The sequence below is a fragment of the Panthera onca genome, chromosome B4 (genome assembly GCF_046562875.1).
Source record: "Panthera onca isolate mPanOnc1 chromosome B4, mPanOnc1 haplotype 2, whole genome shotgun sequence".
NCBI lineage: Eukaryota > Metazoa > Chordata > Mammalia > Carnivora > Felidae > Panthera > Panthera onca.
In genome coordinates, this window is record NC_138345.1 from 42,068,921 (window position 1) to 42,085,974 (window position 17,054).

The following is a 17,054-nucleotide window of genomic DNA, read 5'->3' on the forward strand; positions in this document are numbered from 1 at the left end:
AATTCACTTTTGCTTTTAATTCCCTTGCCTTTGGGGATGTGCCGAGTAAGAGATTGCTACGGCTGAGGTCAGAGAGGTCTTTTCCTGCTTTCTCCTCTAAGGTTTTGATGGTTTCCTGTCTCACATTCAGGTCCTTTATCCATTTTGAGTTTATTTTTGTGAATGGTGTGAGAAAGTGGTCTAGTTTCAACCTTCTGCATGTTGCTGTCCAGTTCTCCCAGCACCATTTGTTAAAGAGACTGTCTTTTTTCCATTGGATGTTCTTTCCTGCTTTGTCAAAGATGAGTTGGCCATACGTTTGTGGGTCTAGTTCTGGGGTTTCTATTCTATTCCATTGGTCTATGTGTCTGTTTTTATGCCAATACCATGCTGTCTTGATGATGACAGCTTTGTAGTAGAGGCTAAAGCCTGGGATTGTGATGCCTCCTGCTTTGGTCTTCTTCTTCAAAATTACTTTGGCTATTCGGGGCCTTTTGTGGTTCCATATGAATTTTAAGATTGCTTGTTCTAGTTTTGAGAAGAATGCTGGTGCAATTTTGATTGGGATTGCATTGAATGTGTAGATAGCTTTGGGTAGTATTGACATTTTGACAATATTTATTCTTCCAATCCATGAGCAGGGAATGTCTTTCCATCTCTTTATATCTTCTTCAATTACCTGCATAAGCTTTCTATAGTTTTCAGCATACAGATCTTTTACATCTTTCCCCAAACCTCATTTCTTGATTCACATCTAACCCCTTCACATCTCGCTACTGGAAATAAGCTTAAGAAATTGTAAATGATATCGGATGTCAGTGGGGAAGAGAGGGAAGAGAAAATGTTTGAAAGTTCAGAGAGTATTCAAAAGCATCCCTCTCCCTTAAAGGATGTTCTTCTCTCTCTCTCAGTAGGTCAAGTTTTCTCCACTTACATGTTAGAGGAATCAGCAATATAGCACTGTCGTTTCCCCTCAGTGCCTTCTTCTGGTTCCCTCCATGTTTGTGGGGTTTTTTTTTTAATGTTTATTATTTATTTTTGAGAGAGACAGGCAGAGAGAGCATGAGCAGGGGGTGGGGTAGGTGGACAGAGAGAGAGGAAGACACAGAATCCGAAGCAGGCTCCAGGCTCTGAGCTGTTGGCACAGAGCCCAATGTGGGGCTCAAACCCACAAATTGTGAGATCATGACCTGAGCCAAAGCCAAAGTCAAACACATAACTGACTGAGCCGCCCAGGCACCCCAGTTCTTTTTTTTTTTAATTTTTATTTTTTAGACAGAGAGGGCATGTGAGCAGGGAAGAAGGGCAGAAGGAGCGAGAGAGAATCTTAAGCAGGCTGTATGCTCAGCACGGAGCCCAACTCCGGGCTCAATCCTACGACCCTGTTATCATGACCTGAGCCAAAATTAGGAGGTGGTTACTCAACCGACTGAGTCACCCAGGCGCCCCTGGTTCCCTCAGTGTTTTACATAAGCTTTGATCCATATTTCAAGCAGGCATATGGAAGCATACAGAATGCTATTTAGACTGTCTAAAGTTCAAATTTCACATTGTTTTGTGTTTATGAACAGTTTAATGAGGGATAACTAGATATCACTGGCTTTCTACTACCAGAACTTAAAATGTCTTAAAATTTAATTTTTATTGAAATAAGAAGAAAAAGATCTCTAACAGAAAGGAAGCATATTCTTGAGCACCCGTTATATTTTCACATATATGATTTTATTTAATTTTCACTCTAACCCTTGTTAACCTGCTACATGCTATTTAAAGATGACAAACTGAATCAGAGAAATGTCATCTGGATACACTGAAAGTCAAAGTCAGCCAGTAGGGGTGTTGAATTTGAACACTGTTCTATCTGCCCCAGAGCTGCTTTCACCGTGATTTGCTGCCACAATAATGACAGTGTCACTTGATTAAAAAGCAATTGTCATTCTTTTGACAAAATGCATTGATTTCACGCCACACTTTGGGATCTTTATTTTCATATTATTGTTCATTTCATATCAATGATGTCACTTAAACACTAATTCCTTTTACCTTCTGGGAGGAAAATATTCAAATAATTGTTTCCTTGAATTCCTATCTGATCTCAGTAGGATCACTTAACACTCCGGAAGAAATAGCCAACCCAATAAACCAGCCCTGGAAACCAAGATGGAAAAGGTTTCCCAAACCACCATGGCTTTGCCTTTGGTGCTCAGATAGGTGGATATGAAAGAAATCCACATACTACAGAAAATCAGCATGCTGAATGTGATTGCTTTGGGCTTATTGGACCTGCCTGGTAGGCATAGAGTCAGAAAAGTAATAGTCAAGGTCAAAAGTTCTAGAAAGCCCAAGTACTCCAGAGCACAGCAGAAGGGAGTAGCAGACCTTTTATTACACTGAAGGATGATTTTGCCAAACCGATTGTGTGCCAATGTTAGCAAAAGAGGGAGAAGGTCCCGGCCAGACTGGCAGATATATACATGAAGGAGCCATTATAAACTATCACCTTGGCGAATTGGGTCACCATCGGCCTTTGTAGAGTTTCCTGGTTTTATGGCATTGAAGGCCACAACCATAAGGAAGGTCTTTGCTAAAATAGCAGAAATGACTACAGAAAATATAACTCCAAAGAATGTTTACCTCAAGATGAAGGTGACCAGGCAAAAGGAGACCAGGTAAAAGTCAAAAAACAGAAGAAGCAAAGCATTAAGGAAGCAAGGAGGATATAACTGAGATTTCAATTATTTGCTCTGACGACAGATGTGTCTCCCTATTTGATAAATAGTCCTAAAATCAGAGTAGTGAGGACAGAAAACCAATGCCCAGAAGGCCATAACAGATCCTAGAGGGTCTTCGTGGGACGAAAAAGTCCTAATTTGCGGAAGGAACTGATTTCTCTGTTTACTTGGATATGGGTCTTCAGGACCCTTGATGTTCATACATATCTGGAAGGGATACAGCTTGATTGATTATAGCCCATCAGTCATTCCCCAAATATGTGCATAAAGCAAATATATCTCGAACAGAACTATATTTGAATTCTGAGGTAAATATACCTAATTACATTCCTTAGATCATAACACTGAAAAATAAAGACCGTCTTTAATGGGAGAGAAACCATCTATTATACATTTGAATCCAAAATATCGAGCCAGAAAGAACGAGTTGAATTGAACGAGAGAGCAAGAATTTAGAAAGTGAAATGATGTTGAGGGCAAAACAGACTATATAAAAAATGGATTTGGGTAAAGTAGGAAAGGAAGAGGGAATACATTCTACAGATATCCTGCACCCAGGAAATATGTAGTCCTGATGTTTATTGAGTATCTTTATGGTAAGTGCTTTCTTTAAACTTATAATTTGTTTGTGGCAGCAGTTTTCAAGGGTGCTTTTTTATCATTAGTGCTTACAGTAAACAATAACAATGAAAGGATGAAACTTTAGAGGTAAATGTTTTGAAGAAACTTCAAAACAAGCACAAGGAAGTGTGATGTTTCATCCATTAAGGTGTGACCTCACTCACGCAGGGGAATTTTATTATTTAAATTTTTTTTAATGTTTATTTATTTTTGAGACAGAGTGAGACAGAGTGAGAGTGGGGGAGGAGCAGAGAGAGACAGGGAGACACAGAATCTGAAGCAGGCTCCAGGCTCCGAGCTGTCAGCACAGATCCAGATGTGGGGCTTAAACTCACAAAACATGACATGGTGACCTGAGCTGAAGTCAGATGCTTAACCGACTGAGCCACCCAAGTGCCCCCAAAATTGAATTTTAAAAATCTCTACATGATCTGTATATTGAAACTCCTTTCAGTGTGATGAGACTCAAATCTACGTGTATTATTAAGAATAAAATGCTACAATAATAGTTTTGAAAAAGCTATTAAATTTGTATCTAAAGTCAAATATCAAGAATTTCATTTAAAATTATTTAACTAATAAAAATTATTTAAATAGTATTAAATAGCTATTAAAAACTTCTTTATTTGGGGGTGTCTGGGCAGCCCAGTTGGTTGAGCATCTGGCTCTTGGCTTCGGCTCAGGTCATGATCTGACAGTTTTGTGGGTTTGAACCCCATGTCGGGCTCCCTGCTGGTGGCTCAGAGCCTGCTTGGGATTCCCTCCCTCCCTCCCTCTCTCTCTCTCCCTCTCTCTGCCCCTCCCCCACTCACACTTTCTCTGCCTCTCTCAGAATAAATAAATAAACTCTGATACAATGTTTTTAAAAAGTTGGTTTTTTAAAAAATTTGTATGGGTCCAAATTTTGACTTTATTTCTCACATCCTAATGAAATGGAGCGTGTTCTTTAACCTCTCCATCAATGTACTCACCATTAAAACGTGATTAATAATAGGACCTCATTACTGATCTCTGTAATCGCTGGATGAGATTTGTGTAAACAGCCTAACACAGGAAATGACATAGAGTAAATAATGAACGACTAGGACAAGTAGATGGTCGCTGGGGAGGATTTGTTATACTACTGTTTCTCTTTCCTACTTGAATTACTATGATAATATCTGTCCCATCCACACTGCTGATGCTCTGTTAAATATTTGGGGAGACATTATGTAAGGGCACAAACTTGCCAACCAGTAGAGAAATAATTCCTGAAGACTTAATGCACAGCATAGAGATTATAGTCAACAACATGGATTATAGTCAACAACTTCGAAGTTGCTAAGAGACTAGGTCTTACTCATACTCATTGCAAAAAAAGAAATAATTATGTGATGTGTTATATGCTATATGTAAATTGTGTCTCCGTAAAAATTTATGAATTGTTTAATTCATTTGGGAAATTACACATGTGCAGAGCAGGTGCATTTGCCTCTGCTCTGCTTTGTAAATTCGGAGAATAGACTGTCAGAATTCAATGACTGCCCTTTAAATCCAGGGTTTGTGGTCTTTTGATGGCAGACCATGTAAAGGCAACTTTATTTTCTCCACTGCCTTTGGGAAAAAAATCACTCACTAGTAAGGAGGCAAGTATGAAATTGGGAAAAAAGGCACTAACCACTGAAATGAGAGATCTGGGTTTTAGACCTTGTTTTGCCACTCAATACCTATAGATCCCCAGCAAACAATATATCTGATTTGGGACACATATCTTATTTGTGAATAAATGTATCAAATTAGATCATTGCATTGAACTCTAACATTTTCCTCCTCCCCATTCTCTGTGCATTTGTCTTTCTCTTTACAAATAATCACAGAGCTCACAGAACAAATCTTCTCGAACATGAAAGACCACTGCTGATTATAAACTGAAGGAAAAGATGATCATTGAATTCATGATAGGAACAAGGGCAACGTTATCAACGTATCAAAGGTAAATCAATGGGGACGTTCTATTGCCAGGGGAAAGAGATTTAATGATTTTTCAGCTGCCAAAATACAGTGGGAGCTGACCAAAGCCCAAAGCAGAATCTTTGGAACCAAAGGCAGTAGCATTAAGTTGGGACGTGCCTGGATAAAAAGCAGATGAGTAACTTGTTCTTGTCCAACAAATAGATTTTGTTAGGACTTCAGTGAAAGATGCTTGCTTCCCTCTTGTGCTTTATACACTATTTCTATGACTTAGCTCATTTCTGAGTCCTCAATAGACCTGGACCAGCCTTTTCCCAATCTGCTCCTAGCAGATCTGAATGAACTTGAGGGGGAAAGGTTAAAGCCAATCTTAACTGAGGGCCTAGGACATGCACGCCAAGCAATTTACTAAGGAATGTGTATTCTATTCTAGTCATCATCACAGCCCCTACTTCAGATAGTTATCCTCATCATCTCTGTTTTAAAGTTCTTTATTTTCAAATTATAAAGTAAATAGGAAAATTGATGATGAATACAAATATTTTAAAAAAAAGAGTGCGGGGGTGCCTGGGTGGCTCAGGGGTTAAGCATCTGACCCGTGATTTTGGCTCAGGTCATGATCTCATGGTTCATGAGAGTGAGTGCTGAATGGGACTTGCACTATAGGCGAGGAACCTGCTTGGGATTCTCTCACTCCTTTTCTCTCTGCCCCTCCCCCTCTGTACAATCAGGGGAGGGGCAAGGAGAGGGAGACACAGAATTTCCTAAGGGAGCAAAATTCCAAAATCTTATTTAACAAAATTCATGGAAAATCATATTTGATACAGAAAGAAACTTTTATTGTTGTTAAAGAGCATGGGTACAAAGGGATTAGAGAAAAGGAAAGTGTTCAAAAATATCTCGTTCTCTATTCTCCCACAGTGAAAGGGAAGTTTGTATCCTATGAAAAAATAGCAGCATAGTGACCACAGCAGTAATGTGCCAACTGCTCTGTTAAGTAATCAGTGCTCCTATACTGTAATGTCCCTGTGTTACATTTACCTAATACGGTTTTAATATTAAATTGCTATGAGGAGTCCCTGGCTGGCTCAGCCTGTGAAGCATGCAGCTCTTGATCTCAGGGTTGTGAGTTTGAGCCCCGTATCGGGGGTAGGTGTTACTTTAAAAAATGAAATCTTTTCCAAAACATTGCCATGAAAATTCCCCTCAGGCACAATTTTTATTATTATGTTTATATCCCAGAAGGTTATTCTGTGATGAAAACTCAAGCCAAATATTGATTTTGTTTTAAACGTTTGGCATGTATCATTGAGCCAGAAATGTGTACCTGCAAATATGTATAAAGGGAGTCAGTACCTCATGCGTTAGAGGAAGGAAAAACTAGAAGTTATTTGTGCCTGGTTTATAAATTATGGAAAAGTTTAAACAGTAGAGTCAGGAAGATAGATACCCAAATACAATGATGAATATAACAGTAATTTTTAAAACATGAAAGTTTTTTAAAACATGAAAGCAGGTATGATCTTATTTGACAAAAAATGAATAAACAATCTATTATATAAACTCCACCTCTATAAGCTTGGAAAATGTCTCAAAGTATACATAAGAAATCATCAAGGAGCGCCTGGGTGGCTCAGTCGGTTAAGCGTCCGACTTCGGCTCATGGTCTCAAGATTTGTGGGTTTGAGCCCCGCGTCGGGCTCTGTGCTGACAGCTCAGAGCGTGGAGCCTGTTTCAGATTCTGTGTCTCCCTCTCTCTGCCCCTCTCCCCAGCTCGCGCTCAATAAATAAAATTTAAAAAAAAAAAAAAAAGGAACAAATCATCAAGCATGGTCGACTTTAGAAGGACAGATGGGAGGTCTTTTACTTGCCATATTCTTCTCATACTGTTAACCATAAAAATATTACTTTTATAATTTGGAAAAAGTGATAAAACAAAGGATCAAAACATATACATATTTTGGCTGGTAAGATGCTAATCATTAACTATTAATATTCATTAATTGCATGTTCATAAAATTATTAACATATAATTGTCTATGGACATTAGTTATTGCTGAATGATCATGATTAATAAATAATTGACTGTAGTCATTATGATTCATCATTTAATAATTCATTTAACTCAGCCATTGTATAATTTCTTTTTGTAGGTCAAAAGCCATTTGCTGATAAGACACATGTTAAACATGTATATATTTTATAATATGGACATGTGTAATTTTTAAACATTCTTTAATAAATCTATATAACTGTAAAATGAAAGATGCAGAGGAAGTTGAGCAATACATTGAAACAACAAAAAGTCCCTTTGAGAACAAGGATATTTTCTAACATGTGAAAAGCGTGTGAGTCATTGTTGTGGGAATTACCAAGTCATATATATGTTACTAACGCCTCCTGACACATGTGAATTTTAATCAATAGAGGTCAGCTGGATCTTGTTCCAAAGTATTTTTAAGGAATAGAGTGGAAAATTACTATAGGTAACTAACCTTCCAGAGAAAGCGGCATTGTATTTTAATGTCTAATTGACATTGCTTCTTCTGACATTCAAATTCATTTCTCTTATATAGGTCACATTATAAAACAAAAACTCCCAAAGAATTAGGAAGAATAGAATGAGATTACCCACTGAGTCTCGAAGGTGGCAGAAGCTGTGTTGTAACGGAAGGAACAAGGAACGGAGCTGAATTGCAAAGTAGTCATATCATGTAAGGCGTGGGGGGGTTCAACTGGGGCAGAGGTAGGAGATTGCTTTAACAAAAGGGCTATAAACCCACAATGCGACATACTCAGCCCAACATGAAGCCAGAATGTTCCAGCGTTGCAAGCAAATGAGGAAGAAACCCACCTGAACTATGAAAAGAAACTCACACGGAGTTATAAATGCCTCTACGATGTGCCCAGCTGTGTGCCGAGTGCAAAGATTTGGTTTTGTCCTCTTTCCCGCCGACAAATGTGTGACAGTAAGGCTCAGAAGTAAAACTGGGAGTGCAGAGGCGGGCCCGTGAATGTCAGAGACAAACTGAGGCATGAGTGGGGAGGCCTGGAAGAAAGTAGCGATTTTTTTTTTTTTTTTTTTAAATAGGCATCACATCCAGCACAGAGCCCAATGAGGGGCTTGAACTCACCTCCCTGAGATCAAGCCCTGAGCTGAGATCAAGAGTCGGATGCTTAACCGACTGAGCCCCCTGGGCGCCCCAAACAGAGAGATTTTATCCACCCAAAGAAAACAGTGTTTTGAAGCCCCTGATGTTTCCCCTCAGTCAGCCCATTTCTGTTGGTACTTACCACTATCATCATTTCCCCACTTTGTTGTTTCCTTAAGTGAGGAGACTCGTTGCCCGGTAAACTCCCTTGTCCTCCTTATGCAAGAAAGGAAACCCTGACTGAAACACAAAGCCGCAGAACAAATTAATATTATTATGCCTTCAGGCTGAACTTCCTTAAAAAAAAAAAAAAAAAAAACAGAAATGGATTCATTTTCCTTAGATCTTAGCAACAAAATAGTACTGGACTCAGAAACTGATGAGAGAAGGAGAGAGAGAGAGAGAGAATGAATTCATCCCAACCATCTACATCACAAGGCACAGGTAAAATTTGCAACTCTCCCTTTCTTTCATAGATCTTTTTTTGGGGGGAAGCGGTGATAAATATGCTGAGGGGATAGGACACTAGAAATGTCTCCACTAAAGTAAAAGAAGGGAGACAGAGACAGAATGCAAGGGGGAAAACAGGCAGTGGTTAGGAGACGCTATGTTGTACTGAGGGTTGCTGGGCTGGGTTTTGGGGAGAACTGAATCAGACTGCTGTTCCCACCCTTTCACTGTGTTGCATTGGGCAAGCCACCTCCCTTCTCTGGAACTCACTTTCCCTGTTTGTAAAATATTTATCGGGTGGGAGGGGGAGAGGAACTATAAGAACATTGCTCGAGTTTTATATGAATTGGTTTACAAAGGGCTTGGGAAATGAGACGCCAGAAAGAGGAGGGCAGGAGAGAGATTAAAAAAAACAAAACAGAGAGGGTGAGAGAGAGAAAGGGAAAGACAAAGATAGGAAAAGAAGACAGAAAGCCTGAGAGACTTAAGAAGGAAAAATAGCACATCTGTCTCAGTTCACGAGTCTTAAGATCAGCAATGGCTTATTCTAGTGGTTCTAAAAGCTGGTTCCCAGACCAGGAACTTGCTGGCTCCATAGCAGCTCTAATGAATTGTTAACTCTAGAAGTGAGGCCCCATCATCGGTGTTTAAACAAACTCTCCAAATGATTCTGAGTCATGCTGAAGTCTAAGAATTACTCCATATAGACAGCTCAAGTGGGAGGAGATAAGTAAGGTTGAATAAGAATCTCTTTTGTACCTTGCCCTGGGAAGATTGATCATGTTTGCATATTGCTTTCTACAGAGAAAGGACACTTCTCTTCCCAAAGGCTCTTATGGACTGTTGCTGGGGTCTCCATTCTACTGCTCAGTGTCTGTTTTATCACCAGATGTGTTGGTGAGTTCTAAAGGTCAAGTTTAATCTCCCTGGTGAATATTAAGAGAAAAATCTTTCTTCTTGCCTGTGGGTTCTCTTCTCCCCCAAAGGGTATTTCTGTTCCACTTTCTTCCCTGTTTATCTCCAGGTTATTCCTCAACTAGAACCCCAACTAGTACAGAACGGTTACCAAATTGCAGCGACCTCTGACATATTTTTCATGATAGACATTTTTCATCTCCTTGGTGGCCTTGAGTCCTTGCCTTTGTACTTCTGTCATGAGTGTAAACTTCTCCACGGGAACCTAGCCAGAGACATGACAAACTGTGTTTTGGAACAAGGGTAGGCAGGGTGGGCATAAGAGAAAGTGAAAGCATATTTGTTTTCTCTGGGCCTTTGGACCTGAAGTAAAGTACATTCATCTTCATAAATCAGCAAAAACCATGAAATGTGAATCCTTTTTTCTTTGGGTAAGTAAATCTCGGTACCTCTCCGTGTAGAAGGACAAATAGAGAATTAAAAAAAGATATCATGATGATTGCTGGTACTTTTGTTACAAATACACACATGATAAACTTTATTTTTTATCAAGAATAACGAACATACACTCTGCCCCTTTCCTTACAGTGACGTATCATAGCTTTCAACTCTGTGATGAGAAAAAGTTCCAGCCATATGAGGATTTAATGGACTTCTCCTGCTACAAAGATGGATCGGGTATAATAGTCCTCAAATTTGAACATCAACATTTACATATTGACACTTTTTGGCTTCTAGATTGATTTTGGGACAAGTAGTTGGATGATGTCCTGTTTCTCAAAAACAAAATATAAAATCTTGCCTGTACTACCAGAGAATGATGAGGAATTGATAAGACAGGTCTAGGACTTTGAAAACGTGATTAGCATTGGACAGGAAATCCTGGGGACATTATAGCAAACTTTTAGAAGAAATTTGAGGTATGTCTGAACAGAAAATCTAGAAGTGGAAGGTATTATCTCCAGGAGTGCACTTTCTTTTCATTCCTCACTTGCTTCCCAATGAGAATGAAGAAGAAAAAATAGAGAGAGAATAGGGAATTTGGAGATATCTCAGAAATATACTCTCTACACTCTTATATATATAGTTTTGTTCTAAGTCTTAGCAAAATGCTACATGACGCTCCTCTGGAACTTAATTTCCTCACCATTAAATTGAGAAACACTGGACTATTTCTTTTTAATAAACTTCAGAGACTTACATTCTACAATTCTAAGAAGTTTAGCCCATCTCCACAACCAGTTTGGAGACTTTGTTGAGGGCATATTGCTTGGGCAACATGAGAGATGGTTGCTTAGATAAAATGTATAACCTTCTCTCACCTTGGCATTCTAAGAATAGTTAATAAGGCTCTATATCAATAGCATAACAGAGATAGATTGTATGTATGACTGCATCTACTGGCAAGTTTAGAAAATAAGGATTATATCTCAGGGTGCCTGGGTGGCTCAGTCAGTTAAGCATCTGACTTAGGCTCAGGTCATGATCTTATGGTTCATGGATTCGAGCCCTACATCAGGCTCTGTGCTAACAGCACAGAGCCTAGAGCCTGCTTCGGATCCTGTGTCTCCCTCTCTTCCTGTCCCTTCCCCACTCGTGTTCTGTCTCTTAAAAATAAATAAACGTTTAAAAAAATTTTTTTTAATTTAGAAAATAAAGGTTATGTCTCAAAAGACAAGACAATTGCTATTTGTGTTTACTGACATAGGAATTCTCTAAAGTCTTAGATAGTAGGTTGGGGAGTGGGCAAGGACAAGGGGCTCCAAGGTACCAGTCAGAAGACTGGTAATGATGAACTTCATGAGGCCAGATGAAGCTTTCTGTTTCCTTACTTAGTTGATACATGACACTCATGGAAACGTCTCTCCTCCTAGGTTCAGTCAAGAATTGTTGTCCGTCGAGCTGGATCCATTTTCAATCTAGCTGCTACTTATTTTCTACTAACACCATGTCCTGGGCATCAAGCGTAAAAAACTGCTCAAACATGGGAGCACATCTGGTTGTTATCAACACACAGGAGGAGCAGGTAGTTGGAGCACAGTCACCTCCAGTGTCAGTGTAACATTCTTTCCAGGATCTATCCCTCTTTCCATACGTGTATGCACTCTTTGGTCCAAAATTACTATTTGTTAAGTGAATGTATTAAAATACATGCTGTTCCTACTATTTCTATAAGTCGATACCTACTCTAATTTATTGTCATCACTAGAAGAGCCTGAGGGGGGAAAAAGGGGAATTTCCATGTTCAATGCCTTTCTTACTAAGACAGGGAAAAAAAGGGGGGGGGATGCTGACAGTTCATTTTAGAGTGACTATTGTGTTGATGAACACATCAGATGATTATGTCAGATATTCCCAAGATATGTCCGTTATCTTTAAGCTGTGATTAATAATCTTTCATGCTGGATATATAAGTAGCTTTTGCTACAAATAACAGTAGATCAGCTTTGAGTGAGATATTAAGAAACTCCTTCTCTGTTAAAGATTCTCTTTTTGTTGGTTTAATTCTATGTTCCGTATGTTTTTACCACAATAGAAAAAAAATCAGGAGATACTCCTCCATGATCTTCCGATTTCAGAGCCATTTATCTGCCACCTATAATCCACTTTACCTCTTTTAATAACAATTACCTTCAACATTTGTCCAAAATTGAAATGACTGATCTACTTTGTGTTTTTATCGTGTTGCTCCTCTAGGAATTTCTTTTCTACGCGAAACCGAAAAGGAGAGAGTTTTATATTGGACTGACAGACCAGGTGATTGAGGGTCAGTGGCAATGGGTAGATGGCACACCTTTCACAGAAGCTCTGAGGTAATTTCCTTCTTACAGGACAATTTTAACACTATCTCAAGTCCCAAAGTTAGACCATTGTTGAGGGGAGTTCTCAGAACCTCCTTCCATTCCATGAGATATTTTCAGGTCAATCCTTGGTGATTTTATGTGCAAGAAGATAGTCGAAGGAAGCACGAGGATCTCGTGCTCTGGCTTCCTGAGACCATCAGAAGGATAAAGGGGAAATAACAGATGAACATGAGGAGGGAATCAGAATCGAAGACTAATTCATCGGAAATGCAGCAGAGACAAAGAGTGAAATTCAGAGTCTTGTGCCCAAACTAGTAAATGATTTGAGGGTAGTGATTTGAGAAAGGAGATTTATGGAGTGAAAGTGGGGACTCCCTTGATAAGGTCTCTTTTCCCTTTGATAGTGACCTTACACCCTTAGAGCACAGCACATTGGAGTTTTCATGGGTTTGATCTCATTAATTATTTCATTTTACCTAAATTGCACCCTTCTGAGATACATCGATATTATTAATCTTCATTTAGCATTTGAGGAAACCAAAGGCTCAGTTCTAAGAGTACAGCTGCCATGCACTGAGACTCTAGAAAGTTGCTTCTCTACAGCACCGTAACACCACTAAAGTATGCACCTACGTTAATTCAAACTCGGTGCAGAATAAAGGGAACTAAACGTAAGATGAGACAGAAGCGTGAAGGAAACAAATTCATGAGCATCAGTGCTTCCCGTAACTTCTCATTATGGGTCTACAGCTGAGGAAGCTTGACAGACCAGAAAGTCAGGAATATCCAGCTGGGCTTCGCCACTCGCAAACTCTAAGACTTAAGACAAGTGGTTTGGTTTTTCCGGGATTCCTTTTCTTCAATAAAATGGAGGTTATAATGCCTAACTATAATGCCTAATGGAGGTTATAATGCGCAACAAAATTGTTGCGAGGGAGCACAACACAAATGCAACTGGTCTAGCACATGAGGTCATTTGGCCTCCTGTAGCTGGGATTTAAAATCTTCTGCACTTGCTCTCTTCCAGCTTCTGGGACGAAGGGGAGCCCAATAATATAGTTACAGTGGAGGACTGTGCTACCATACGAGACTCTTCAAATCCGAGGAAAAATTGGAATGACGTGCCCTGTTTCTTCAATGTGTTTCGGATTTGTGAAATGCCTGAAATAAGTGCTTTGAATAACAAAAAAATCTTCTGAGAACAGAAAGCACAACTGAAATGCATAAATACAGAGGCACAAGAGCATGAACACAACACCAACAGGAGAAAACTGTGCACTGCACTTTATAAGGACTACCTAGGGACTTCATAAGGACTTGTCGCTTTTGATATAAATAAACTAAGTAGTTTTGGGGTGCCTGGGTGGCTCAGTCGGTTAAGCGTCTGACTTCGGCTCAGGTCATGATCTCGAAGTTCGTGAGTTCGAGCCCCGCATCAGGTTCTGTGCTGACAGCTCAGAGCCTGGAGCCTGCTTCGAATTCTGTGTCTCCTTCTCTCTCTGTCCCTCCCCTGCTCGCACTCTGTCTCTGTCTCTCAAAAATAAATAAACATGAAAGAAAAATTTTTTAAAAAAGATTTTAAATAAAATAAGTAGTTTTGAATGATATAATTTATGATCCTGATTGACATGCATTTTTCTCTATATTAGTCTCAGGACTTCTCCCAATTTACCAAGCAATTCTCTAACAAATGCTGGGAAAAGTAAAGAATACTCCTGCTTTGTTTGTGAATATTTATATGAACATATAGAGACATACAGCAAGTACAGAGCCCAGCAAAGAAGAGGATTTTATTTTTCTTTTCTTTTATTTTACATTTTGTGTTTATTTTGTATGTCAAAGTTCAATTATATCAGAGGCTTAATTGTAATTCCAAATAACAAAGCCATATATCCATAAGTCAGATAAGGGGGACTAAGAATCCCATTAACTAATCCATTACATTAGCTAGTTATCATTAACCCAAGAGCTGGCCCAACGCTGACAAAACTTAGAGCCAAGTAGTTGTCACAGAGATCAACTCAATGAACCAATTTATTTTTAAGATATAGACAAACTGTTGACTTTAAAACCTACCTCATTGGATTCACCTCTGTAGAAGCTATCCAGTGCTATATTATTAAGTGGATATATATGAACTCTCCAAGAAATATACTAACGACTTTTATAAAATAGATCATAAATTTGCAATGAAGCAGAAACGCCTTTATATTTTCCTATAGGATAGCAAAACATTTCAGAATGCCAAAGGATTTATAATTTCATTAACATCCTGAGAAAAATAGCTCTACTAGGAATAAAACTCAATATAGATATAGAAGATTTCTTTTTTTTTATTTAAATCCAAGTTAGTTACCATATAGTGTAATAATGATTTCAAGAATAGAATTTAATGATTCATCACTTACATATAATATCCAGTGCTCATCCCAACAAGTGTCCTCCTTAATGCCCATCACCCATTTAGCCCATCCACCCCCAATACCCCGCCAGCAACCCCCAGTTTGTTCTCTGTATTTAAGAGTCTCTTACGGTTTGACTCCTCTGTTTTTCTGTCATTTTTGCTTCCCTTCGCCTATGGTCATCTGCTTTGTTTCTTAAATGTCACACATGAGTGAAATCATATATTTGTCTTTGACTGACTTATTCCCCTTAGCATAATACACTCTAGTTCCATCCACGCTGTTGCAAATGGCTCCACTGGATAACTGAATCTCACTTGGATTTGTGGCTATTGCTCAGCTAGGGCCAGGGTCCAATAGCTAAATTGTTCTAAGAGAACATTCAGCTTGACAGCTTCCTATCTCAAGCCTATCCACTACATGCATAATATTTTAATCAATGCTGATAAGGTTATTCAAGAATATTTAAATATCATGGTACCTTGAATAACCACACTTCTTGCACACGGCACCACACAGAGACCCTCAAAATTCATACACTGAAATTAATGTGTAATCATTAGACGGGAAAATTCAACTGGGTAAGTGAATATAATATGTAGTAAAACCTTGGATTGCGAGTAACTTGTTCTGCAAGTGTTCTGCAAGACGAGCAAACATTTCTGATAAATATTAACTTGATCAAAGAGCAATGTCTTGCAACACAAGTAGTATGTGACACCGAATGTCATATGATCACAACTGAGCCAATGGTTCTTCTCTCTCTCTCTCTCTCTGTGTGTGTGTGTGGGATTGTGGGTGATCATCTCCCATGTTCAGATGCTCAGTCTCAGACTGTGGTGTTTGGCAGAAATCAGTGATTTTTCAGAACGTTGGGAGGGGCCCACAGCTGGCACTAGTGTATTTTTTTTTTTTGACATTTTTATTTTTTTATTTTTATTTTTTAAGTTTTAACATAGTTCATGATTTAATTAAAGTATAATCATTTAGTGATCATTTTGATCCATTTTGTCTTCTTATTCCCGAAATTTTCTTTTTTTTTTTTAAGCGCTGTAGTTGGATGTTTATTTTTTTTAATGTTTATTTATTTATTTTTTTAATATATGAAATTTACTGTCAAATTGGTTTCCATACAACACCCAGTGCTCATCCCAAAAGGTGCCCTCCTCAATACCCATCACCCACCCTACCCTCCCTCCCACCTGGCACTAGTGTATTTTTTGTCACTTCAAAGCACCTATGGATAGTCCTCTGCTTTTCTATACAAGAGTAAGCTTAGGAATGCTTTGCTTCATTCTAGGTCAGGCTGTCTGCCAATATAGACCCTTTCCTCTGCTACCTTATTGCCAATTACATTAAATACAGCATGTGACAAGAGTTTATCAATACTGTACCGAAGTCAACATCCGTGCGAGTGTATACAATGGCCCCGATGCAGAAGATTTCATTGAGCCAATAGATAGCAGTGATTCCATTAATGATAGTGAAAGTCGCCCTACACAATAACCTTCCTTCTCTTGTCCCTCTCACACCAGCCACAAAGGTTTCCAAAGGTAAGTGCAGGTTAATTTGTTTATTTTTCTTTATATTTTATATTTTCTTTGTTACTTTGTATTATATTACAGTATTGTAATCATTTTTATATGAATATTTTGGGGTTGTGGGATGAATCATCTGAGTTTCCATGATTTCTTATGGGGAAATTCACTTTGATATACAAGTGCTTTGGATTACAAGCATGTTTCTGGAATGAATTACGCTCACAAACCAAGGTTTATCTATATTAGTTTTCCTTAAAGTGTTCATTCCTCTTAGATATATGTGACAATATGTAGTTTTGTTGATTTTTATTATATAAGGAAATATTTTGTCACTCAAAAGTTATCTCAGATTATGATATACCAATATAATGAAACACTATTTACTTATATGGGGCAAGGTATAAATCATTTTCCAAACTATATTTTTAAGTAAAAAATGCAAGATATTTTCCCCCCAAAACCAAATAATCAATTTAAAAATGGCGCCCATTGGCGCCTGGGTGGCTCA

The 17,054-nt window shown here is 38.6% G+C and overlaps 1 protein-coding gene and 1 long non-coding RNA gene across 3 annotated transcripts in view; one reads left to right on the forward strand and one right to left on the reverse strand.

Annotated features, from left to right (window-relative positions):
• Positions 1-8,660, reverse strand: part of LOC132694780 (uncharacterized) — a 47,252-nt gene extending 38,592 nt beyond the window's left edge. The window contains exon 1 of the long non-coding RNA XR_009617474.3: positions 8,577-8,660. This is a non-coding gene — a long non-coding RNA (uncharacterized LOC132694780). The remainder of the gene's footprint in view (positions 1-8,576) is intronic.
• CLEC4E (C-type lectin domain family 4 member E) lies at positions 7,735-14,220 on the forward strand. 2 transcript variants are annotated; one of them, XM_060658496.3, is made up of 7 exons: positions 7,735-7,996; positions 8,778-8,878; positions 9,689-9,781; positions 10,388-10,477; positions 11,674-11,825; positions 12,497-12,612; positions 13,631-14,216. In XM_060658496.3, the coding sequence occupies exons 2-7, from the start codon at positions 8,842-8,844 to the stop codon at positions 13,800-13,802; spliced, it is 660 nt and encodes a 219-aa protein (XP_060514479.1). In that variant the 5' UTR covers positions 7,735-7,996; positions 8,778-8,841; the 3' UTR covers positions 13,803-14,216. The 2 variants fall into 2 exon arrangements, with proteins under 2 accessions (XP_060514479.1, XP_060514480.1); XM_060658497.3 differs by lacking the exons at positions 7,735-7,996; positions 10,388-10,477 and having other exon boundaries at positions 8,781-8,878; positions 13,631-14,220.
• The last annotated feature ends 2,834 nt before the right edge of the window (positions 14,221-17,054 follow it).

Bases quoted from the DNA above. Each gene is read 5' to 3' on its own strand.
- CLEC4E (XM_060658496.3), top strand. From the start codon at position 8,842: ATGAATTCATCCCAACCATCTACATCACAAGGCACAG. The intron at 11,826-12,496 runs GTAGTTGGAGCA...TTGCTCCTCTAG, and splicing joins TCAACACACAGGAGGAGCAG to GAATTTCTTTTCTACGCGAA. The intron at 12,613-13,630 runs GTAATTTCCTTC...GCTCTCTTCCAG, and splicing joins CCTTTCACAGAAGCTCTGAG to CTTCTGGGACGAAGGGGAGC.